Source organism: Coturnix japonica, chromosome 7 (assembly GCF_054131305.1).
Source record: "Coturnix japonica strain WE chromosome 7, WE-NBRP24, whole genome shotgun sequence".
In the NCBI taxonomy this organism is placed as follows: domain Eukaryota; kingdom Metazoa; phylum Chordata; class Aves; order Galliformes; family Phasianidae; genus Coturnix; species Coturnix japonica.
In genome coordinates, this window is record NC_140669.1 from 7,889,644 (window position 1) to 7,910,615 (window position 20,972).

A 20,972-nucleotide genomic window follows, 5' to 3' on the forward strand; every position below is an offset into this window, starting at 1 on the left:
TTGTTTTGATTTGTTTTGTTTTGTTTTGTTTTGTTTTTCTGTAGTGCAGTTCATTTCTGACTCAGTGAAATAGTTCTGAGTTATCCAAATAAAGCTGGAAGTAATACAGGAGTTGCATATTCATACACCAATACTCAGCTGTAACGTTTCCATGGATACTTTCAGAACTTTAGGAGATGTGGATTTGGTTTTGCTTGAGCCCAAGAAGTCTCATCTTGACTGTTTACATTTAAAACTTGTGAGTAAAAATACTCACATACAGAGAAGTATCCAGGAAATTCAAGAATAGCTGATGTAACTGAAATATCAAGGAAATCAGTACAATCACTCCAGCGATGAGAGTTACCATGCAGGCTATACATCCCCATCTAACCTGGCCTTGAATAACTCCAGGCATGGGGCACCCACAACTATTCCTCCAGGCAGCCTGTGCCAGTGTCACTGCCAAACCATCCTAAGTGAATTAAAATGTGCCTGATAAGAAAGACCTGTATGCCAAATGCCAAGCACGCTGACGGCTGCAATCACGTGTTCAATAAAGCTTCTTGAGTTGTTTTTCAACTTTTTTTTTTTTTTGCACACAACAAAACAAAACATAAAATCCACGTTCCCTATTTGTTTATTTATCTCTTACATCATTATCACTAATAAACAACCCACTAAAATATAGGTGGATGCTCTTGTTTGAAGTAGTCTCACTTTCTAAATTCATATCAAATGTTTAATGAAAATATTTATTGTAAATTGTAAAGTTGTTTCAAATCTGAAAACAACTTGGTATGCAGACACTGGCATAAATAATTTGTAAGTGGCGTCTTACATACTTGGAATAAAAAAAGCATGCAGAAAGTCCTTTACATGTGCCTACCCTGAATCCAGCATTACCTTAAGCTTAACTAGAAATTATAACTTATTTCTGTGATGCAGTGATCAATACACACATATATTACACTTAGTTTACACACCAATTTGTTTTCTAGGCTGGAAAAAAAAATAAAAAAAATGACTGTAATATTAGTTAACCAGCAAATAGTTTAGCGGGAGAAAAATAAACAAGGTCCAAGCATAGATCACATATGCAAATCATCACAATGCTCAGTTTTATCAGTGATAGTAAAGGAGCATGTCCTCGATCTTGTAACTGCATGAAGGCATCCCTATGGTAAGCTTACATGTTCTCAGTGTATATCTGTGTATGAGTAGTAGACAGAACTGCATTATTAATGAAGAAACATTTTTCTTCATCTAGCTACTTGTATTTTTTTAATGCCCACTTGGGAAGTTCTTTGATTATCAATGAATACAGAACATAGCTCTTCTCTTTGGAATGGAAATTAGGTGGGCCAAATTAAAGTCTCTCACAGGAAGGATTTGCCCTGTTCATGCATTATTTACAGTTTCTATACTAAAACTTCATGAGATTGTAAAGTTGAAGACAGGAAAAAAATTTGAAAGTTTAATCTATATAAATATTTCACCATTATGAGCTGAGGCAAATCCTGTTTGTATAACAGGATTTTGTATAATATAGTTAATATAAGTTTTATTTTGCTTTCAGAAAAGATCTCCTGGAAAACTGTTAACTGCATATATATTCAGTATTTCATACCACCATAAAAATTTATTTGCAACAAGTAAACAAATAAACGCATTACATTTATTTCAGTCACAAGTAAAAGGATGTGAGTATTTCATTTGTGATGGCATTGAATTCAGTCACCACAATCCAAGCACCACTAACAGGGATCCAAAAAGGCCAGACAAATCTCAGAGTTGAAAATACCAAGCAGAAACGTTGGAATTATATTTAACATAGCAGTATGGGAATAAACAGAAAAGCAGGAGATGGCACAGGACACCACTCACTGGCCTGAAGCACACAGAACACAGGCACAAGATCAGATTGTTTCAGAAATTCCTATGCAGAATAATTTCCATGCAGCATATATTAGGCACCATCTTCAAGGAGAACTGGAATGTATGTTCATGACTAGTCCCTTGAACTTCAAAAGTCAAAATCTATCTTCCATTTATAAAGTAGGGATTATGATGCTGACAATTCATTTGAGGCTACGTTTTTACAAATGACTTTGATTGAAATGATTGATCCTGGTGAAATGCCCATCCTTAAGCCAGACAATTCTGTTCATCCTGTCATTTTCTTTTGGAGAATTTACAATAAATCATGGGGTGGATACACCACGTAAGGCCTATTCAGACTGTAATTTTAGAGATCCAGATCATCACTGGAAGCTTTTGAGGTAAGCTGAACTCTTAAAAAGAAAAAAATAAGAAAATCCGGATTTCCTTTTGGAAAAGCCTTAGGTGGGATTAAAGATACAATCAGATGGAGTCAATTCCAGCTGTGCATAAATACTATTATCTGACCTTGCCTCACAACAACAAGAAGTAAATAAATAACTGCAATTCCAGCAAGGAAACTTCAAAGTATCATAAAACTTTTAAAGATATCTAAATACACAAGATGGCTGTTTAAAGAAGTAATACTAACCAAGTTTTACAACGGAGACAAGCACAAAGGTCTGGTTTGTTTAAGTCATCTGGAAGGTACTAAACACCAGCATTATGAAAACTGAGCAATGAGCCCTATAGTGACCTCATTTAGACCGAGTTGCTAGACAAACAATATATATTATGAAAAATCCCTTGTGCTGAAGCCACACCATTCCATTCTGCTCAAGGATGTGTAATACAAACATTATCCAAATCTTATACAGCTGTGGCTGTGGTATAATTGTCACTGTAATTACCCTACTCTCCTACTTTATAAAGGCCAGTACAACTTTTCAGGTGGATGGTGCATAGGCTGCTCCGATGCCTTCTACTTATTTCCACAAATGCTACAACAAAGAGCACTATTTGATAGAGCAAATCCTCTGCCACAAGACACTGTTTCAGCATAGTCATTTCCACTTGCTCTGCGTTTTCACCAACATACACTAATGGCACTGAGAGCTGCAATTAAAAAATAAAAATAAAAATAAAAATAAAAATAAAAATAAAAATAAAAATAAAAATAAAAATAAAAATAAAAATAAAAATAAAAATAGGAGGCATTACTTCCAGAGCAGCCCTGTACATCTTCTCCTTCCTAGAAGGTGGCAACAGCCACCCCCAGAGTGGTCCCAACATCAGGTTGCATTGACACAAGTAAGGTACAGGCATCCTTGTAGTGTCTGCAAACTCTCTGACCCTACAAAGGACTGCTCTGGTATCTGTGCCTCAGGTGACACTGCTGTGTGCACAACATCTGTTTACACAAACTGTGCCTTAGTGACGGCTGCAGGTCCCCAGGCCTTGCCAGAAACACGGGCTGGTAGGTATGTTAGGAATGAAGGTGGGAAAAAGTAGTGGGAAGAGGAAGTTGTTCAAGTGAAACTCCGAAGTGCAGTAATACAAAACAGCAGTGAGTGAAACCAGAGATCAGCAGCAGGGAAACGAAAGTAAAACAACTGAAGTAGGAAATGAAAAGTGACTGAAAATGACTGTACAGTAAATACAAGCAAGAGAGAAAACCGAATTTCTGCAGCATCTCTGAACTGAACTCATCCTGCAGTGCTGCTGGGTGAAACCCAAGATTGATGTGAATTAATTCTGCTTTACACGAGGACAGCAGCCACCTCTAAGGTGCACTTTGGGATCTCTGCAGGATGAAACCAGTGACCTCAGGCCTTCAGATTTATTCCTTTATTTTTAAATTTGAATCACATCTATATAGCAAAGATCACCAGAGTCTGGAATACTACCATTAGTTATGGAGAAGAAAAATAAATTGTGAAGAAAGATTTCATTTGCACAAATATCCAAAGCCTACAGTTTTGACCTGTTAGAGCCAGTAGCAGAGCTTAAGTTCAAGTCAGGTACCAGTTCATGGGCAGTACGTTAGGGCTGGTACAGCTGCCTGTGTGGGCAGCCCGACGTGTTCTGCTGTGCTGTGCTCACTGTGGAAACCCATCCGGTTCTGACCCCAGCGTTTTAGGCTGCACCCGAAGGACTGACAGACAAGACAGATCAGTACGTGGGGTTTGTAAAGTGAAGCGTGACATAAAGGCACACGAAGGTACAACTGGCTGCGCTCTGAAAAGGACGTGTCCTGCAGCCGGACGCTGATCTTTCCCTTCCACCGCCTCCTCCTCCTCTTCCTCCTCCCCCTTCTCAACCCCCCCACCCCGGTGCTCCCTCTCGTATAGAGATCGTGGATGAGCTGTGAGCAGCTCTAGGAATGCACGCTCTGGAAAGCGAACGATACGCGTCAGTTTTGTTTTCAAACTCAGCGTCCCCGTTGTAACTATACAATTGTTTGGAATCAACACTTCCCCGTACCCTGCCCTGCCCTACGGGGGTTGGGAATGTCTGCCGTTACGTAGCGAGCAGCAAACGAAACCGAAAGCCACATCGGGGTTCATGTTAAATGCCCGGGAACTGCGGCAGCCAGAGAATTGCTGACGCCGAGCCGGCGACTCCGGCTCCTTCGGCTCCTTCGGCCGCCGCCGTATCCCCCGCTCCCGGTAGCAGCAGAGCCGGCCCGGGTGCCGTCAGCGCAGCGATGTCGGAGGAGTGTCGAGATGAGCGTTTCCTCTACATGATCTCCTGCTTCAGGCCGCGACTGAAGCGCTGTATCCGGGTGTTGCCGGTGCTGGACTGGATGCACTCGCTGAGCCCGGAGGAGAAGGACAGGGTGCGGACGGCGGCGCAGAATCGCGGCGAGGTGGATGGGGCCGAGGAGCTGCTGCGAGCCGTGGAACGCGGACCCCACGGCTCCGGTTGGTTCAATGAGTTCGTGATGGCGTTGAAGAAAGGTGGCTGTGACCTGGCTGCTTGCTACGTGAACCCCAGCCAGCTGCCCTCGCCCCGGGAGGAGGACGACCACGACCTCTGCGTACACCTGGTGCAGCTGCTGCACGGCACGCTTGTGGATAACATGCAGACCAGAGAGGTGGCAGCGAAGTGCTTGGAGCTGGGCATCTTCCAGGAGGAGGACCTGGTTAGGGTAGGTGAGCCATACTGCCAGCCCCACGCAGCTCGGCCACTCCCAGGGGCTGCTGGGTGGAGAGGAAGCTGCAACAAGAAATGGGCTTGCAAGTGCAGAAATAAACGGGCATAACCCACCTTGGCGAAAAAGCTCCATGTAAGCCAACGAAGGCTGTTTGCCAGCGGTCAGGATGTCAGCTGACAAAGGCTATGACAATGCCATGGGTTAGAAAAGAGGAATCTGGCCAGCTTTACTGTTGTCATTTTGACACAGACCTTTGGCTTGGAACAAGGGCATTCTGACCCCCAGCTGTGTCCTGCAAGGCACTTGAATTGCCCTCACCTTTATTTTCTGCCCTAGGTTCACTAAAGAATATCATACCCAATAGTAGAATGTGAAGCTGGGCAGCAATACCAGTTTGGCAACAAAGAGCGAGCATTAACTTTGATGAAAGCATATGCCAATCTTGGCTCCATTTGGCTGGGAATGGCTTTCCTGAACTACTGTGAAACCTCCTTTGAACCAAAAACAATGGTTTCCACCAAACAGTGTCTGAAATGAACATATGTAGTATTTGCTATATCAATAAGGCAAAACTTGGTAAACTAATTGTTGATCTGTGTGGTATTTGCACTATGAGCTTTGTGTAAACTTTTAAAGTAGTTTAGTGCTTCATCTTAGTTAAATGAGGGTCATGTGTTTAATTTCATCTGGTTGATGACCATCAGGAAGCAGCAAGGGCCAGCTGTACCACAAGGGATGGGGAGCCAAGCATGCTAACGGGGCAGGCAGAGACAGAAGACTTTTAGGAGACTTCTGGATCCATTCCTTAATGAATGCGTGTGTTCCCTGATCATCTTTATGCTGTTTTTGTTTCTACTTAAGTCTCCTTCATTACCTTTCACAACCCTGCAGGTTTCAACACATGGGGCAGAGGATTTCTTAATGACATCCCCCAGCAGTGCTGCTGCTTTCTGTTTACTTTTCTCTGCTCCCAGTTCCCACCCCCTTCAGTCTAATTTAGCAGGTTTTTACACTGTTCAGCCAAATTTAAGTCAGCTGTTATGCCTGCCCATTTTCTTGCATATCTGGATGGATGACTGTTGAACTTTATGGACATTCTTCTGGAAGTCTGAACACCTGTCCCAGGCAGCTCTGCTTTTGGAGCAGTGCTTTTCTTCACCTTGTGATAATTTGTGTGTCACAACCTTTGAATGCTTTTCTATGGTTTATTGTAGAGTAGTAGTCACTTTTAACAGGCAACTCTTATTATTTTATTATATTGTCTTATTATGTTCTGTCTTTATGGTACAGTATTTGAGAAGGGAAACTTTCCATTTTATTAATGAAGTCAGGTTAGAGGTGAGGTCTGAGTTCTGGTAAGCTGTATTGCATCTCTTCTCCTTAATCCAAGACGGCTCATCCTTAAACCAGAGTGGATGCCAATGATCATATCAAAATAAAAAATATTAGTATATAACTGTTGTTATTGTAACAATTTCAAGCATTACCAGTCTCTCAAATTAAATTTAAGATCACATGTTTTACTAGGTCTGCTCCAAAACTGATGCCTCCTATTTTATTGTTGCTGCCCTCGATGTCAGAGGTATATATGGCAGCAGAGGGCGAACCTCCCCACCAGTATTCCATTACACGTTGCTGCATGAAAGATGGGTGTGGAGGAGCAATCTGACTGAATGGCACCTGATGTGGAACTGTGGGTGAAGCAAAGGTGTTGCATTAAATTCGTCCGTGCAGAAAATAAATGGCACCCATTGGCATTTATCGATGCTTGCTGAAAGTTTATGGAGAGCAAACAGTGGATATGAGCTCAGCGAGGTGGTGCATTTCCACAGTGGTGATGGTGACATGAAAGTCAAGTCATTTTTCGTCTGGCCATGAACAGCTGTCACCTCCACTGGCACAGATTTTGGTGAGCACAACATGCAGGTTCTTGTTCAGCACTGGCGAAATTGCAGAGCTAATGGAAATGACTATGCTGGAACATGGTGCCTTGTAGCCAAGAATTTGCTGTATCAGGTAGTGTTATTGTGCTCTTTGTATCTATGATAGTTTTTGTGGAAATAAGTAGAAGCAGAACTTTCAGATCAACCAGTATACTTATATAAAATTCTGTAAATGTAAAATTATATAAAATTATGTCTTAGGGTCTGTTTGTTTCTTTATTTTCACCAGATTGAGGCTGTTACTGATAGTCGTGGGAACAGAGACGGTGCAAGGGAGCTGTTGAGCAGAATAGTGCAGAAGAAGGACTGGTTCTCTCAGTTCTTGGTTGCTCTGCGAGAAACCCAACATGAAAGCCTTGCAGATGATTTAAGTGGAAGTACAGGAGGTAATCAATGCATTACACAAATACTTTTAACATTATTTTTTTTTAAATGATGATGATTTTTTTTTAATTATTATTTTAATTATTAGCTAGGAAACAGTGCAAGTCTCTCATTGTGTTTTGGGGGATTTCCAAATTAAATTTTTGAATGGCTAACTCGAGAGTTTCTTAAACACTAAAAAATCCTTTTAAAGAATATTATGATTATAACAATATGACAAAAATTAAACTGAATCCTTACCTTTTGTAGCCTATTGGTTCTGAATGTGTATTGTTATAATAATCATAAATACTCACAGTAACCCTTTTCTTGATTTCTCCTTCAACATATTAATTAATCTTTCCTTTGTAACATTGTTCACAAAGTTTTTGGTTACTTCTTTATATCCCTGTACAGTAATTACGATGTTGAAAAATTATCTCCTAGATTCTAAAATATGGGGGAAAAAAAATAAGCAGTTTTCCAAATTTTCCTTTTTAAACTTCATTCAGCATATGCTTAAGATCTTTGAGATTAAAGTTCTTAACAGCAAGCCTTCTTGCTTCAGGAGCTCACCAGAACTTCTATGGTTGTAATTGCCATGTGTGGGACTATGTTTTAAGATGTTTCTCCTAGCAGAGGACAGGAATCAGCCTCTGCTAGACACAGATAGGTAGCTGCTGTATTCAGCCATGCAGTTCAAAGGTGCTTGAAAATTCTGGTGAGCAGAACAAAGTCAACCAAATTCAGAAGATGCTTCTGGGTGAAAGTCAAATGCAATAATTACAAAAATTATCCTTGTACTTTTATTTTCAAACTTTATGTTTCTGACTTTTCAGCGTAGTGCAGATTTTATAGTATAACAGTTAAGTTTAATTCAGTTACTTGATGAAATACTGAACAAATGCTTTTATTCCAGAATTTCTCAGTTATCTTGGGCAATGCAATTTTTAAAAGAGATTGTACACATTAATACATAACTTATAAATTGTGTTGTCCTTACCACTCAATAAGTAATGTTCTATGTAAACAGTCCTGTACGTTTGTAGATGTGTAAAGTGTTTGATTGTTGAAGCATCTACAGATACAAGGTCAAAGAAGTTAAATATTAAAGATAGACTCTTTTGCTGTTTTAGAAGGAGAACTGCGTTCATACAGCTTAGCTTTCTGTTTGAACACCAATGATTGGTTACAGTCAATAAGGGTTACTATTAGTAGTAGCTATAGGTTACTATTAGCAGATACTTGCACACAGAAATTGAGAACTTTATTTAAAAATTAAAAAAATAAGTAAATAAATAAATCAGTCTAATTCCTTTAGTTTCTGATTACAAAGTAATTGAGTTTAAATCTGGAAAACAGAACTTCTGCAGTTTTTATGAAAAGCATTTACAGTATATTGAACAAATGCTTTTTTTGCCTTTGGGGTATGCCTACTCTTAAATATCTTCAATAATAGTAAAACAACAGAGAAGACAAAGAAAAATGTTTTCTGTATTTGGAATAAGACACAGAAATGGAAGATGGGAAGACATTTTGGGAAACCTCTCAGGTTTTATGGGGAAGTTCTGAAGTCCTGCTCCAAGTTACATCCATTAATGAGCTTATAGAACTGATGGAATTGAAAACGGCTAGTCCACAGTTCAATTTTCCAGTCCTCATAGTGACCACAAATACAAGAGATTTATGACCAACAACATAATATACATAATAAACATTAATAAAACATAAAAATTCCAAACTGGTATCCTTACCAAGACCATACATCATGCCATTGTGCATTATCTCTGCTCTGCATTAAAAGATATACTTTTTTTTTATAGAGCCATGGAATTTCATTTTTACTTTCTAGGAATAGAGAATAAAGACAGTGAGTTGAAGAACAATACAAGGCAAGAAACAGAAGCTGCAAGCCAACCAGGAAATGCTGAAATGGAGGATCTGAAAGGACAAGAAGATCTGAACAACAGTTTTGTCAGAGAGAACAGTGTATTGGAAGCATCTGTTGGAAAGAACTCAGTAGTTCCAGGTATGTCCACCAATTGGCATTTTGTTCTGGGAGTAGTTAAATTTTACTGGAAGAAACTTAAAGAATGTTCCCAGTTCATTTGCTCTCATCTTGCTAAAAAAACAACAACCCAGGAACATATGCTACTGTCAAAGGGAATTAATGAAAAAATCAAATCTTGATTCCTTGGAAGTGATAATTTCCATTTCTTACTATCAATTATCATCAGTACTAATTTTGGAGGACTGATCTTTAAATTTGCTCACTTAAGTTCAGTGGAGCTGCTCTAGAACAACAATGTGGTTGTACTCTAACTAATTAATCTGAAACATATGAAAAAATCTTTACCTACTGTAACTACAGTAAGCTAGTTCAGAAATCAATTTGCTAGCACAGTACAGACTGGCCTAGGAGGGCGTGCCAAGAAATTGTCGTGCCCTGTTGTTCATATGGATTCGCTTATAAAAATGTGCCTAGGGAGTTGATTATAAGCAGTAGCAACAACCAGCAACAATTCCCAGATATAACTGGGAGCTGATGATTCAAACATATGTTGCGTGATTAAGGAACCATTCATATCTGTTACAAGTTCAGATGCAGCTCAAACAATAGTTAAAACTGAGATAAATCCTGCCTGAAATGATTTCAGTGGGCTTACTCAGCCAAAGGAGTAAGACAGCTAAGGCTGCTCTTTTTTCTTCTCTTCTTTTTTTTTCATCAAACATGAAAACATCAAGAAAAATTTGGCTCTGAAAACTGCAGTCTTTCAGTGAGTAACAGTAGTAGTTTATTTTTTGTTTAGTGTGCTCTTAACAGCATATCACTATGATTTATAACAAGTAGTGGATTATTAACTGCAGCAGAAATATCAGCTTGTTTTTACTGTATTAGAACATACATTGGCATTATAAAGTAGAGGTGTCAAATGTTTATTAAACATTTAGAATGGATCCAACAGAATATCAAATCTTTATCTTACTCAGTTAGGTGCTTTCAGGTCAAGGCCTAGGATTTTCGTTGCAGCTTTGCTGAAGATAGATTTTCATAAAATTATTGAACAGCTTGGGTTTACAGGGACCTTAAAGATCATACAGTTCCAACACCCCTGCTGAGGGCTGGGTTTCCACCTACCTTTAGATCCAGTTACCCAGGATGCCATGCATGACTCTTGTCAGCTAGCTAGGACACTTACCTGTAATCACAAGCTATTTCTAGGCTGAAAACTACGGTTTCTTCAATGAATTGTAGTGAAATTAAATAAATCTTTGCTAGCAATTTGTGAAGTTGAACAGGTCTGTTCAACTGTCCTGTCCTGTCTTTGCATAAGCAGCATTGTAAAGGATAACAGTGAAAATGTTGAGTGCAGCAGTTAGACTATCATCCCTTTATTTTCATGGTTTTGAAGTGGACTACTTCCTTTTAAATAATTCAAGAGAATTGTGACAACTGAAAAAGGAGAACTCTATGCTACTGCTATTGCATAATGTTCTCTTACCTTTTCTTTGGAAGATGAGTATTCTACTTTTCTCTTTACCACCAATGCTTTATGTTGAGAGATGATTTTGTAATGCATCCTGCGGATTGTAACTGTGCACTGAATAATCTTGAATACATATTCTCTGTTGCACGTACATCTCTCAGTAGGTCTTGTTAGAGGGGAGACCACATGGATCAGATAAATATAATTTTAGTTCTGATTTCTCTTTCCTAACTGCATGGATTCCTGGAAGGCTGAGACAACAGTGTCATTTTCAACACTGGAATTCCTGTTAATGCTCCTCAATAGCTTGTCAGTCTTGGAACATGCATTATGATTGACGATGTTTTTCTTCTATTTTCAGGACAGTACACACTGTTTTTTAATGTCATCTTTTAAGATGACATTAAATGCATACTGTTACATAATAATAGGGAATATTTATTGAATTCATGCTCCTGCTGTGAATATATTTTTACGCGCCTTTCCTTCAATTGCAGTGATTTATGGGAAACTAGCTTTTTTATGTAGGCACTTAAGGTCTTTAATACCTTAATGCATGATGGTGAATCACTGCGATTTTGTGTACCTATCTATTTGTATGTAAGTAAATAAATAAATTTGTATATCAATGATAAAAGGTCAGGGAGTATGTGGACCCCCTCTGGAGGGAAACTGGAGACCTGGTGACAAGAGATACGGAGAAAGCTGTGGGTGCTCAGTTGAGGTTCTTTGACACAGTCTTCACTGGCAAGGGCTCTAGCCACACCACCCAAGTTGCAGAAAACAATAGTAAGAAGATAGAGAAGGTAGATCTGCTTGCTGTAAGCGAAGATCAGGTTTGAGACCATCTAAAGAGCCTGAAGGTGCTCAGGTCCATGGGACCCAGCGAGATCCATCCATGGGTTCTGAGAGAACTGTCAGATAAAGTTGCCAAGCCATTATCCATCATATTTGAAAGGTCGTGGCAGTCTGCTGATGTTCCCATTTATTGGAAAAGGGGAAACATAACCCCCATTTCCAGGAAAGGAAAAAAAGAAGATCCAAGGAACTGAAGGCCAGTAAAGGATCACATCTGTGCTTGGCAGGATTATGGAGTAAATCCTCCTGAAGGCCCTACTAAGGCACTTGGAAAATAAAGACAAGGTGATTGCTGGTAACCAACACAGCTTCAATAAGGACAAATAATGCCTGACAAATTTGGTGGCCTCTTATGATGGAGTTAAAGCATCAGTGGATAAAAGAAGAGCATCTGACCTCATCTACCTGGACTTGCACAGAGTTCTTGACTCTGTCTCTCATGACATCCTAGTTGCCAAATTGGGGAAAAATGGATTTGATGGATGGACCACTCACTGGATAAGGAATTGGCTGGAAGGTCATGTTCAGAGAGTTACGGTCAATGGCTTGATGTTCAAGTGGAGGCCAGTAACAAGTGGTGTTTCTAAGGGATCATTGTTGGAACTGATGTTATTTAACATCTTTGTAGGCAACATGGACAGTGGGATTGAGCGTACCCTCAGCAAGTTTGCAGACAACACCTAGAAGAGCAATGCAGTTGACTCAGTAGAGGGAAGGGATGCTATCCAGAGGGATCTGGATGGGCTTCAGAGGTGGCCCATGCCAACATTATGAAATTCAAGAAGGCCAGTTGCAACATCCTGCATCTGGGTCAGGGTGATCTCAAGCACAGATACAGGCTGGGTGGAGAATGGCTTGAGAGAAGCAGTGAGGAGAAGTATTTGGGAGTGTTGGTTGATGAAACGTGAGCCAGCAATGTGTGCGCTTGCAGCCCAGAATGCCAACTATGGCTGAATGTATTTTGCTGGTATTACTGCTTTGTTTCTTATGCACATTATGAGCTGAGGTTCAGAGTTCTGCAGATAAGCTGACAAACAGTGCAGGATGTCTGTCTGCAGAAGATTTTTCTAGTAGAGCTGTGTGTCTCTTCAGACGTTAAAATGACTGAGTTTTCAAAGATCAGTATGAATTGCCTTTGTGGCTTAAAAAAAAAATCTGTGCAATATATCGATTGTCCAGCAGAGGGAGAGCTTAACATTAGAATATCAACAGAGAACTAGCTGCATTTCTCTGGCAGTGTCCAAGTTTTCTGTGAAGTTTCAGAGGATTTCTGTCTCTGTTTTTGGAGGATATAACAATAATCCCTTTGCTTTTCTTTAGTTGGCAGCTATGATTTGCACTTTTTATGTTATATAATTCTAAGAAAACAAAATTTAAAAAAAATCACAGTCCTGGTTTTGATTTTCCTCTACTACAGACACAACATGCAGGGTAAATAGAGTAAGAGAGTGTTTGTCTTCAGTTTACCAGCAGCGCTGCATGTCCTACTGTCCAACACATTATTCTTTCTTTTTGTCACTCTTCACCCTCTTCTGAAAAGGAACATAGGACTATAGGTGATCGTGCAGGTGGTCATGTACTGTCATGCAAGGAAAAAGTAAGTGCTGAATACACTTAATTGTGAGTCTTTCTTTTGCTGTGCTTTTGATTTTTCTCTTTCACTTCATCTTTTCTTCAGTAAGAAAGGAAATTAGACCTCAGCCGTCCCTTCCAGACATTTGTCTAGCCTATTTTGACAAGTAGGGGAGAGAGCAAATAACACATTGGCTGTTTATATTTGTATAGCAACTATACCACACCACATTTGTTTCTGTTTTTCACTTAGAATCAGTTGTCGCTGTGGGAGATGCAAGTGTCAGTAACTCACATGAAAACCTGGGATGGAGAAGCACAACCAGTGATTCAGGTATGTTCCTTTTCTGTTGTTCAGGGACTATTTGTAAAAGCAGCCTAATTAATGCATCTCAGGCAGAATGCGCTTACAGCTGACCATCACTGTGAACAGTCAGTTTTTTGCCTGCACACAATTCAAGAATCAGTTGTCTTTTGGGGTCTAGAATTTACAAAGTTTGCTCTGAGTCGGTGTCTTGTACAAGGATTAAGAAAATTCTGTGTGCCTGACAAGCAAACTGACTAAAAAATCTAGTACAAGACCAATAAGGTCAACTTAATTGTTATATATTGCATGCCTGCAAAGTGTTTATTGGGAATGCTTTAAAATAGTTTCAAACTGTTTTAATATTAAAAATAATGTATTTTACTGAAAATTCAAGATATGTCAAATCTAAATTGCTCATCGCTCATGTCAGACTTATTCCACACTGTGTCACATGAAATGGCAGGACATGGAAACCTCTGTTTTGTGGTCAAACATACAATATAAGTTGATCAAGCTGAAAAAGACCACTGTGTGTGTCCACACGTATATGTATGACGTGATCCTTTAAGACTTCTGAAAGATCTGTGGAGTGAATTTGGCATTGGCTACATCCAGTAGTCCAGTAGAAAAATATAAATCCCTGCAGTTTTGTGAAGAATGCAGAACAGACTTTTTTTTGCATTTACTGTTTTCTGTTTGTTCTGCTCACTCTTGGGTTCTTAAAAATATTATAAAAAAAAAAAAAACCAAAACAAAAACACAGATATGCTTTTTATTGTAGCCTGGTAATCTCAATTAGAACAAGTATGTGAAAAATAACTAAGGAGATAAAGATGGAATTTGTGATATTTATGGATTTTATCGTTTGAAATTTTGCCACTTTGTGGCAAAGGCTTTGTATTAATGGAGGTGTTTACATAGCATCTTAATGTCCCAGTGATGGGACTTGGATTTTAAAGCAAATAATCATGTGGTTTTAGCTGCAGTGCAAGTATCATTTTATACATTCAAGAAAAATGTTGGGATTGGGATAATAGAAGAATAATTATGTTTCTTCTAGGCTAGAGCAGCAGTTTATATGAGCCTTGTATGAAGTCAGACAGCTTCCCTAAAGTTATACTGTACATGATTAAAATTCTTTAATGGAGTCATATCCTCTGGAAAGATTTTTGTATTAACTTTTATCTTAACAGGGGCTGAGGAAAGTAGGAGGCAGATAAATATTTTTTTGACATAAACAGTTAGTTGAGGATGTTGCAGATACTGAAATTTAACTAAACAGATGGGTGATAAAGTGCTAGTTTCAATCTGATTGAACTATTGGATTTAGTCAACCAGAAAGCAAACAACGTTCTTCCTCAAAAGAGAGTAGTAGAAGTCAGATAAGTGACAGCCAGTAATCTCTGGTGTAAATTTCCCTGTGTTCCGGGTAGTAGTGCACTCATGCTAAAACGCAAAACAAGCAAAAAACACTTAGGAATGGTATTCAGGTGTTTCCATCAGCAATATTTTATCAATGTCTTATCATGCTTCATTACTTCTTGTTAGTTTAATTTTATTGAATGGAATAAGAGGTACTAGAAAAACACTTCTTTTGTGTCTGATGTATCAGTGGTAATAAAAGCCTCATGATTCTTCATTTAGTATCATCAGGAGGGAAAGCCGCAGGGCTTTTTCTTCACTAAGGATGGTGCGTGTTCAGGCTAATTTAAACATATCTGTAGAAGGAAAATATGCCCAGGACTACATTAAAATAAATGCTTCTTATATTCATATATATGTTTTCTGACTTCCTAAAAATATACAAGCTCAGAGACCTGACACAGTTGTCTCACTGCCTGAAATTATGTGGCAGCCCTTTCAACCTTTGGATGCTGTTTGTTTTATCTGTGAATGATGAGTCTGGACTCTCTGCCACTACATTCTGTGTTTTGATGGAAGGTTTTGCCTTTGGGTGGTAAACGTGTGTGGCCTTTTATTGATCAGCTCAGACTGCATTTTGTATGAGCGTGTACTTTGTGTGAGTCTGGAGGCAGGGCAATCTACCATGAATAGGTGGTCGTGTTCTGCAGTTAGCTCTGTCTTGTATGGGCAATTGAATTTTCTTATCTATTTGATCTTTATACTTTATGACTCTTTTCATCAATTTTTAAGTATTCCCTGTATCTTCTTCTTTCTAAGGCTCCATCTTTTTTTTTCTTCCTCTGTGAAACATTTGAAAAGCTACTTGACTTGCAACCAATTAAATAAAACCATAAGGTTGCCTATATTGCAAATACTGCAGTTTTTTCTTTTTTTTTCAGTGTACTTAATTGTATAATTTGAATTCATGTATGATAGAAAGTATATTAACAAACGTGAGTGGAGATGTACAGTGGCTTATTCCACCTACCATGATAGATGGGTGGATGTAAGCAGTACTGATCTGGAGTTGCACAGGTCCACAGAACAGCATTTCTTATGCTAATATGCCATGTTTCTCTTTATTCATAAGACGCATCTCACAGTAAATTAACATTTTTTACTGTTTGTTCTGATGGATGCCTCCTGTTTAATATTTAAATTCCTTTGTACTCTTAGGTGAAGATGAAGCAGAGGGCAGAGCTTCACCTGAGCCAGATCTCACCCTGAGAGATTACCAGATGGAAGTTGCAAAACCAGCTCTGAATGGAGAGAATATTATAATATGTCTCCCTACTGGCAGTGGCAAAACCAGAGTGGCTGTTTACATTACCAAAGATCACTTGGATAAGAAGAAAAGAGCATCAGAGCAAGGAAAAGTTATAGTACTTGTTAATAAGGTATGTTGTTCTCTTTAAAAATAAATTAGTAATTTTCGAACCTCATGCACTATTAGTAAGAAACTTCTAAAGTGAACCTTTATACATGTCCCAACTTCTGCGGACATAGTTATGTTTGAAGTCATACAGCCCCAGGTTGTCATCTCCATTACATGTCTGCAAACATGAATTACTTTAATTTACTGCTGTGCAAGTTGGAATTTACCTGTGTCCTAATAAGTACGTTAATGATAAAAAGTATTATACATTGTTAGGGTTAATTAAAATAACATTTAAAAACGTATTTTTCTCATTTCTGTGTTTGGATTTAGTAATGAAGGCCATCTGAGGAGTTGCACTAGTTAAGTAATATCTTGTCAGAGTTTCTGATAATTTCTGTAATGTTTACAGCTAAATGCAGAGTGTATAATCTGAAGTAAGCTTCTCATATTATAATATTGAAGTATATACATTTAAGAAGTTCTTTGAAGGACTAAAATATATCTATATCCTCCCATGAGACTAGAATTGACAGTATGTTATAAGCTCAGATGAAGAACTGGAGGATGCATAGTTTGCTCTTTCTAAGACACAGCTAAAATAAAGCTCTTGGGTCAGAAAGTTTTCATAGGAGCAGTTGCAGAGCTTGGTTTATGGATTTTTAGTGCTTACTTTTCCTCATATGTTTTTTTTAAACATCCTACTCTGTAGTGAGTAAGGGGGTGTTTATTTATTTATTTATTATTTATTATTTATTTTTTAAGAAAAAAAGGATATTTCACACAGATCTTACCTAACATCTGTTTCAAATAAGTATGTATTTTTAGTTATGCATATTCTGATTTCAATTCTTTGGAAACTGTTTTTCTCAGGTACCGTTAGTGGAGCAGCATTTACGAAAGGAGTTTAATCCATTCCTGAAACGCTGGTATCAAGTTATTGGTTTGAGTGGTGACTGTGAGCTGAAAATCTCATTTCCTGAAGTTGTCAAAAGAAATGATGTCATCATCTGTACAGCACAGATCCTGGAGAATTCACTGCTAAATGCAAGCGAGGAAGATGAAGGTGTCCACTTGTCAGGCAAGTGTTTTTGTTCTGACGTTTTTACAGAAGGGCTGAAATTATGACTGTTCTGGAAAACTGCAGATTAAAAGCGTGCCAGATTCAGTAATTAATGTTTTTTTCAGTTGACTGTACAAATGCAAACTGTACTCTGAGAGTCAAAACCAGACCTTAGATAATGAGCATGCAGGTTTCTCAAGCCAAATTAGACTTTTGCAGTTACTTGTACGTCCCATTTTGCATAGCTCAAGTAGAACATCATGCAAATAAGCTCTACTGATTGCTGTTTCTGAGCTTTGAATATTGAATTATATCACATTGGGGCCATAAATGGATTTAGAAGAAATTACTAGAAACACATATGTAGTAAGTAGTTTGAGAATTACAATGGCACATGAGAAGGAAGCCAATCTGTTATAAAAGTTGTGTTCTTTAAAATCTTACCATTTTGCTAACATGCAAAGGTAGGATTAATTCTAACTACATTCAGGCAGCTATAATGACTTCTACAACTGTTGAAGGAAGTAGAAAACAAAAGATATAAGGTGAGTTGGGTGAAATTATTTGCCCAAAGGATTGAAGAGGAAGGTATGACTGAGAGATCAGGAAGGATTTGTTGTTATCTGCTTATGATTGAACAAAACATTACTTCAGGATCTGGGCTGCAGTGGCCCTTCTCTGTGAAAAGTTAAGATCTCCCTCTGTCTGCATGTGGTGACTTTTTTCTACATGGAGAAGGGCGTAGCTAAGGGGAGAACTATGAGTCTTATTTTGAACACCACAGAATTGCTCAGGTTGGAAAAGATCTGCTCCAAAGAGAATTGGTACGACAGAATTATTGTTATACAGAAGAGAAACATGAGGTTTCAGCTGGTGTCTCAGTGCCTAGTGCTGTTTAGAGTATTGCTTTATCTGCGCCTGCTTTTGCAGAGTCCCTTAGGTATCCCAGAATTGCCTCCCCTTCTTCAGAATGTCTTTTTATTAACTTAGGTAGAGTCTTGCAGACTTTCTTTTATTTAGTTCTCTTACACTATTCCTGAGTATACCTTCACAAATCTGAGTCATTTGGGAATGCTGTATAGAGGTGCCAGAACATTTCTGCAGTAACTGCTTGCCTGATAGAATTGAGTTGGGTTCAAAGCAGCCTGTATAATCATGTGTGGCTTTTTTTTTTTTTTAGTAGGTTTCACACTTTGCAAAGTCTCCTTCATAGGGAATTATATTTCTTTCAGAACTAAGGTGACCCCACAAACAGTACCCCTATGTTCCGATGTTATTACACCTGTAAGTTCAGCTGGACCAAACCAAGGAAGTCAGAACAGATCTAGTTCCATTTTTATGGCTATGATTTTGTTAACTCAAAACCTGCATAAACCATGTTTATTACTGAAGTATTTTACTCCTAGTTTCTGTTCATAGTTATGTTCATCTCTTTGCAGTGAGGTCTGCCTTACATACAACACAGGAGAAATGAGAGGGACGGTCTTCTTTTCCTTTTATCCAATGTTTACACTCTTTACTGAAGTCTGAATTCATTGTTCACTGTGGACTTCCTAAATTCTGTGTACTGGTTCCTTAGTATGGCGTGTCAGGTCTTTCCTGAGTAATAGGGTGCAAGCTGGAACATAGGAGGTTCCACATAAATATGAGGAAAAAAATCCTCCACAATGGGGGTAAAAGAGCACCGGAACAGCCTGCCCAGAGAGGTTGTGGTGTCTACTTCACTGGACGCCTTCAGCATCTGCCAGGATGCATTCCTGGGTGACCTAATCTAGGTGTTGCTGCTCCAGCTGGGGATTGGAATAAATGATCTTTTTGAGGTTCCTTCCAATCCTTGATGTTCTGTGTTTCTGTGATAATCAAAGGAATGTATATTGCAGATGTAATGGTCAAAATCAGCAGAAGTAATTCCTTGTTGACAAAATAGCTGACAAACGGACTCTATTGCTTCTGAAGTCCTGCAGAACAAATAAATGTTAGTAATAAATAGAAATTTGGATTTGACACCATGCTCTTCTCATCCATATTGGCTTCCTAGACAGTGCTTTCTTAATGTACTCATCTAAATAACATTTCCCTTGCTCACTTTCCACCTTTCTTCATGTTCTTCTAAGACAGTTATTTGATTTATTTTCTCAGCAGAAGAGTCCATTCAGAGTGTTCTAGTTCTCTTCGTTTCCAGCTTCTGCTCCCTTTGCACAGACAAGTGATACGTTTTGTCACTTGTATTTATGGTTATGCCTATGAAAGATAGGACAGAATAGAACTAAAGAATCTTCTTATCGCTGATTATGATTATTTGTTATGGTAATATCTGTTTGAAATTCTTACGCCATTAGATTGGTTTTGCAAAAATATAAAAGCTTTCTATATCACGTAAAATGTGAAACTACTTGTCACATCAAGAGAGCAGAAAAGATTCCAAAGTTCATTAAATATATACAGCTTCCATCCACTCCTTACTCAAATATTTCAAATATCCCAATGCAATTAGTACTCAAACAAATAAACAATCTTTTCAATATAACAAGATTTATTCAAAGAATTCTACATATGAAAGAAAATTATTTTTTGTTTTGTTTTGTTTTTTTCCCCAGATTTTTCACTCATCATTATTGATGAGTGCCATCACACTCAAAAAGAGGCTGTTTACAACAACATCATGCGACGTTACTTAAAACAAAAGATGAAGAACAAAAAGCACGCAAAAGAAAATAAACCCCTGATTCCACAGCCTCAGATTCTGGGACTTACAGCCTCACCTGGAGTCGGAGGTGCAAGAACCAACAAGAAAGCTGAAGAACATATTCTGAAAGTAAACTGCCCTTTTATTTTCAAATCACCAAAAAGCTGTTGTTTTGCTAAAGTCAAACTTTATAGTATTGGGCTCCAAGTGTGTCATCTGCTATTTTTTCACGTATGTGTACATGGGATTTCAGCTTAGAATCATTCAGCAAATTGTCCCACTACAAGTTAATGGAAATCACTATACAAATAAAGGCCACTTGCATAAATCGAGAAGTAAAAAGATTGGCACCCTTGGAAAATAAATAAATAAATAAGTCTTCAGATTCAAGGCAAGAAAAACACAAAACTGATTTTTTTTTAAATTAATTTTAAAAAAATAATAATCTATTACTGGATTAAAATTTACTGCATATTTTATATCCTAGGGAGGTCACAGTATTTTACATCTGTATTTCCAGAGCAACTAAGCTCTGCTTGTATGTGGATCCAGGAAAGTGAGAAACAAAGTTGGCTGCTAAAAACAAGCTAAAACATGGTACATGTGAGATGAAGGTAGCAAACAAATTTGTTTATTTTCAGCAGTTAAGAGTTTCTGTTTGAGAGGGGAGTATTGTGTAGTTGCAGAAACGTGTGACTAGAGATAACTGGTTAGATTCTGTGCCTAAAACAGCAAAGAATCTGAAAGAATCTATTTTACTTGAAACTCAATGGATTTAAATTAGTGATACAAAAGTAGAATTTAGCACAGTACTTCAGTGAAGATTGCTGAGAGGTAAACTGCACAAGAACGAAATGTGAAACCAAATAGATGAGACCTGCAAGAAACTGTTATGT

At 38.3% G+C, this 20,972-nt stretch overlaps 1 protein-coding gene across 2 annotated transcripts in view; it reads left to right on the plus strand.

Annotated features, from left to right (window-relative positions):
- The first annotated feature begins 1,692 nt into the window (after window positions 1-1,692).
- The window catches only part of IFIH1 (interferon induced with helicase C domain 1), a 28,031-nt gene continuing 8,751 nt past the window's right edge, over window positions 1,693-20,972 (plus strand). Inside the window, exons 1-7 of one of the 2 annotated variants that reach the window (XM_085553016.1) lie at window positions 1,693-5,011; window positions 7,190-7,346; window positions 9,176-9,352; window positions 13,495-13,575; window positions 16,129-16,349; window positions 17,201-17,408; window positions 19,988-20,205. In XM_085553016.1, the coding sequence (XP_085409142.1) occupies window positions 4,433-5,011; window positions 7,190-7,346; window positions 9,176-9,352; window positions 13,495-13,575; window positions 16,129-16,349; window positions 17,201-17,408; window positions 19,988-20,205 (1,641 nt within the window). In that variant the 5' untranslated portion in view covers window positions 1,693-4,432. Of the gene's footprint in view, window positions 5,012-7,189; window positions 7,347-9,146; window positions 9,353-13,494; window positions 13,576-16,128; window positions 16,350-17,200; window positions 17,409-19,987; window positions 20,206-20,972 lie in introns of both variants that reach the window. The other variant, XM_085553017.1, reaches the window with a different exon arrangement.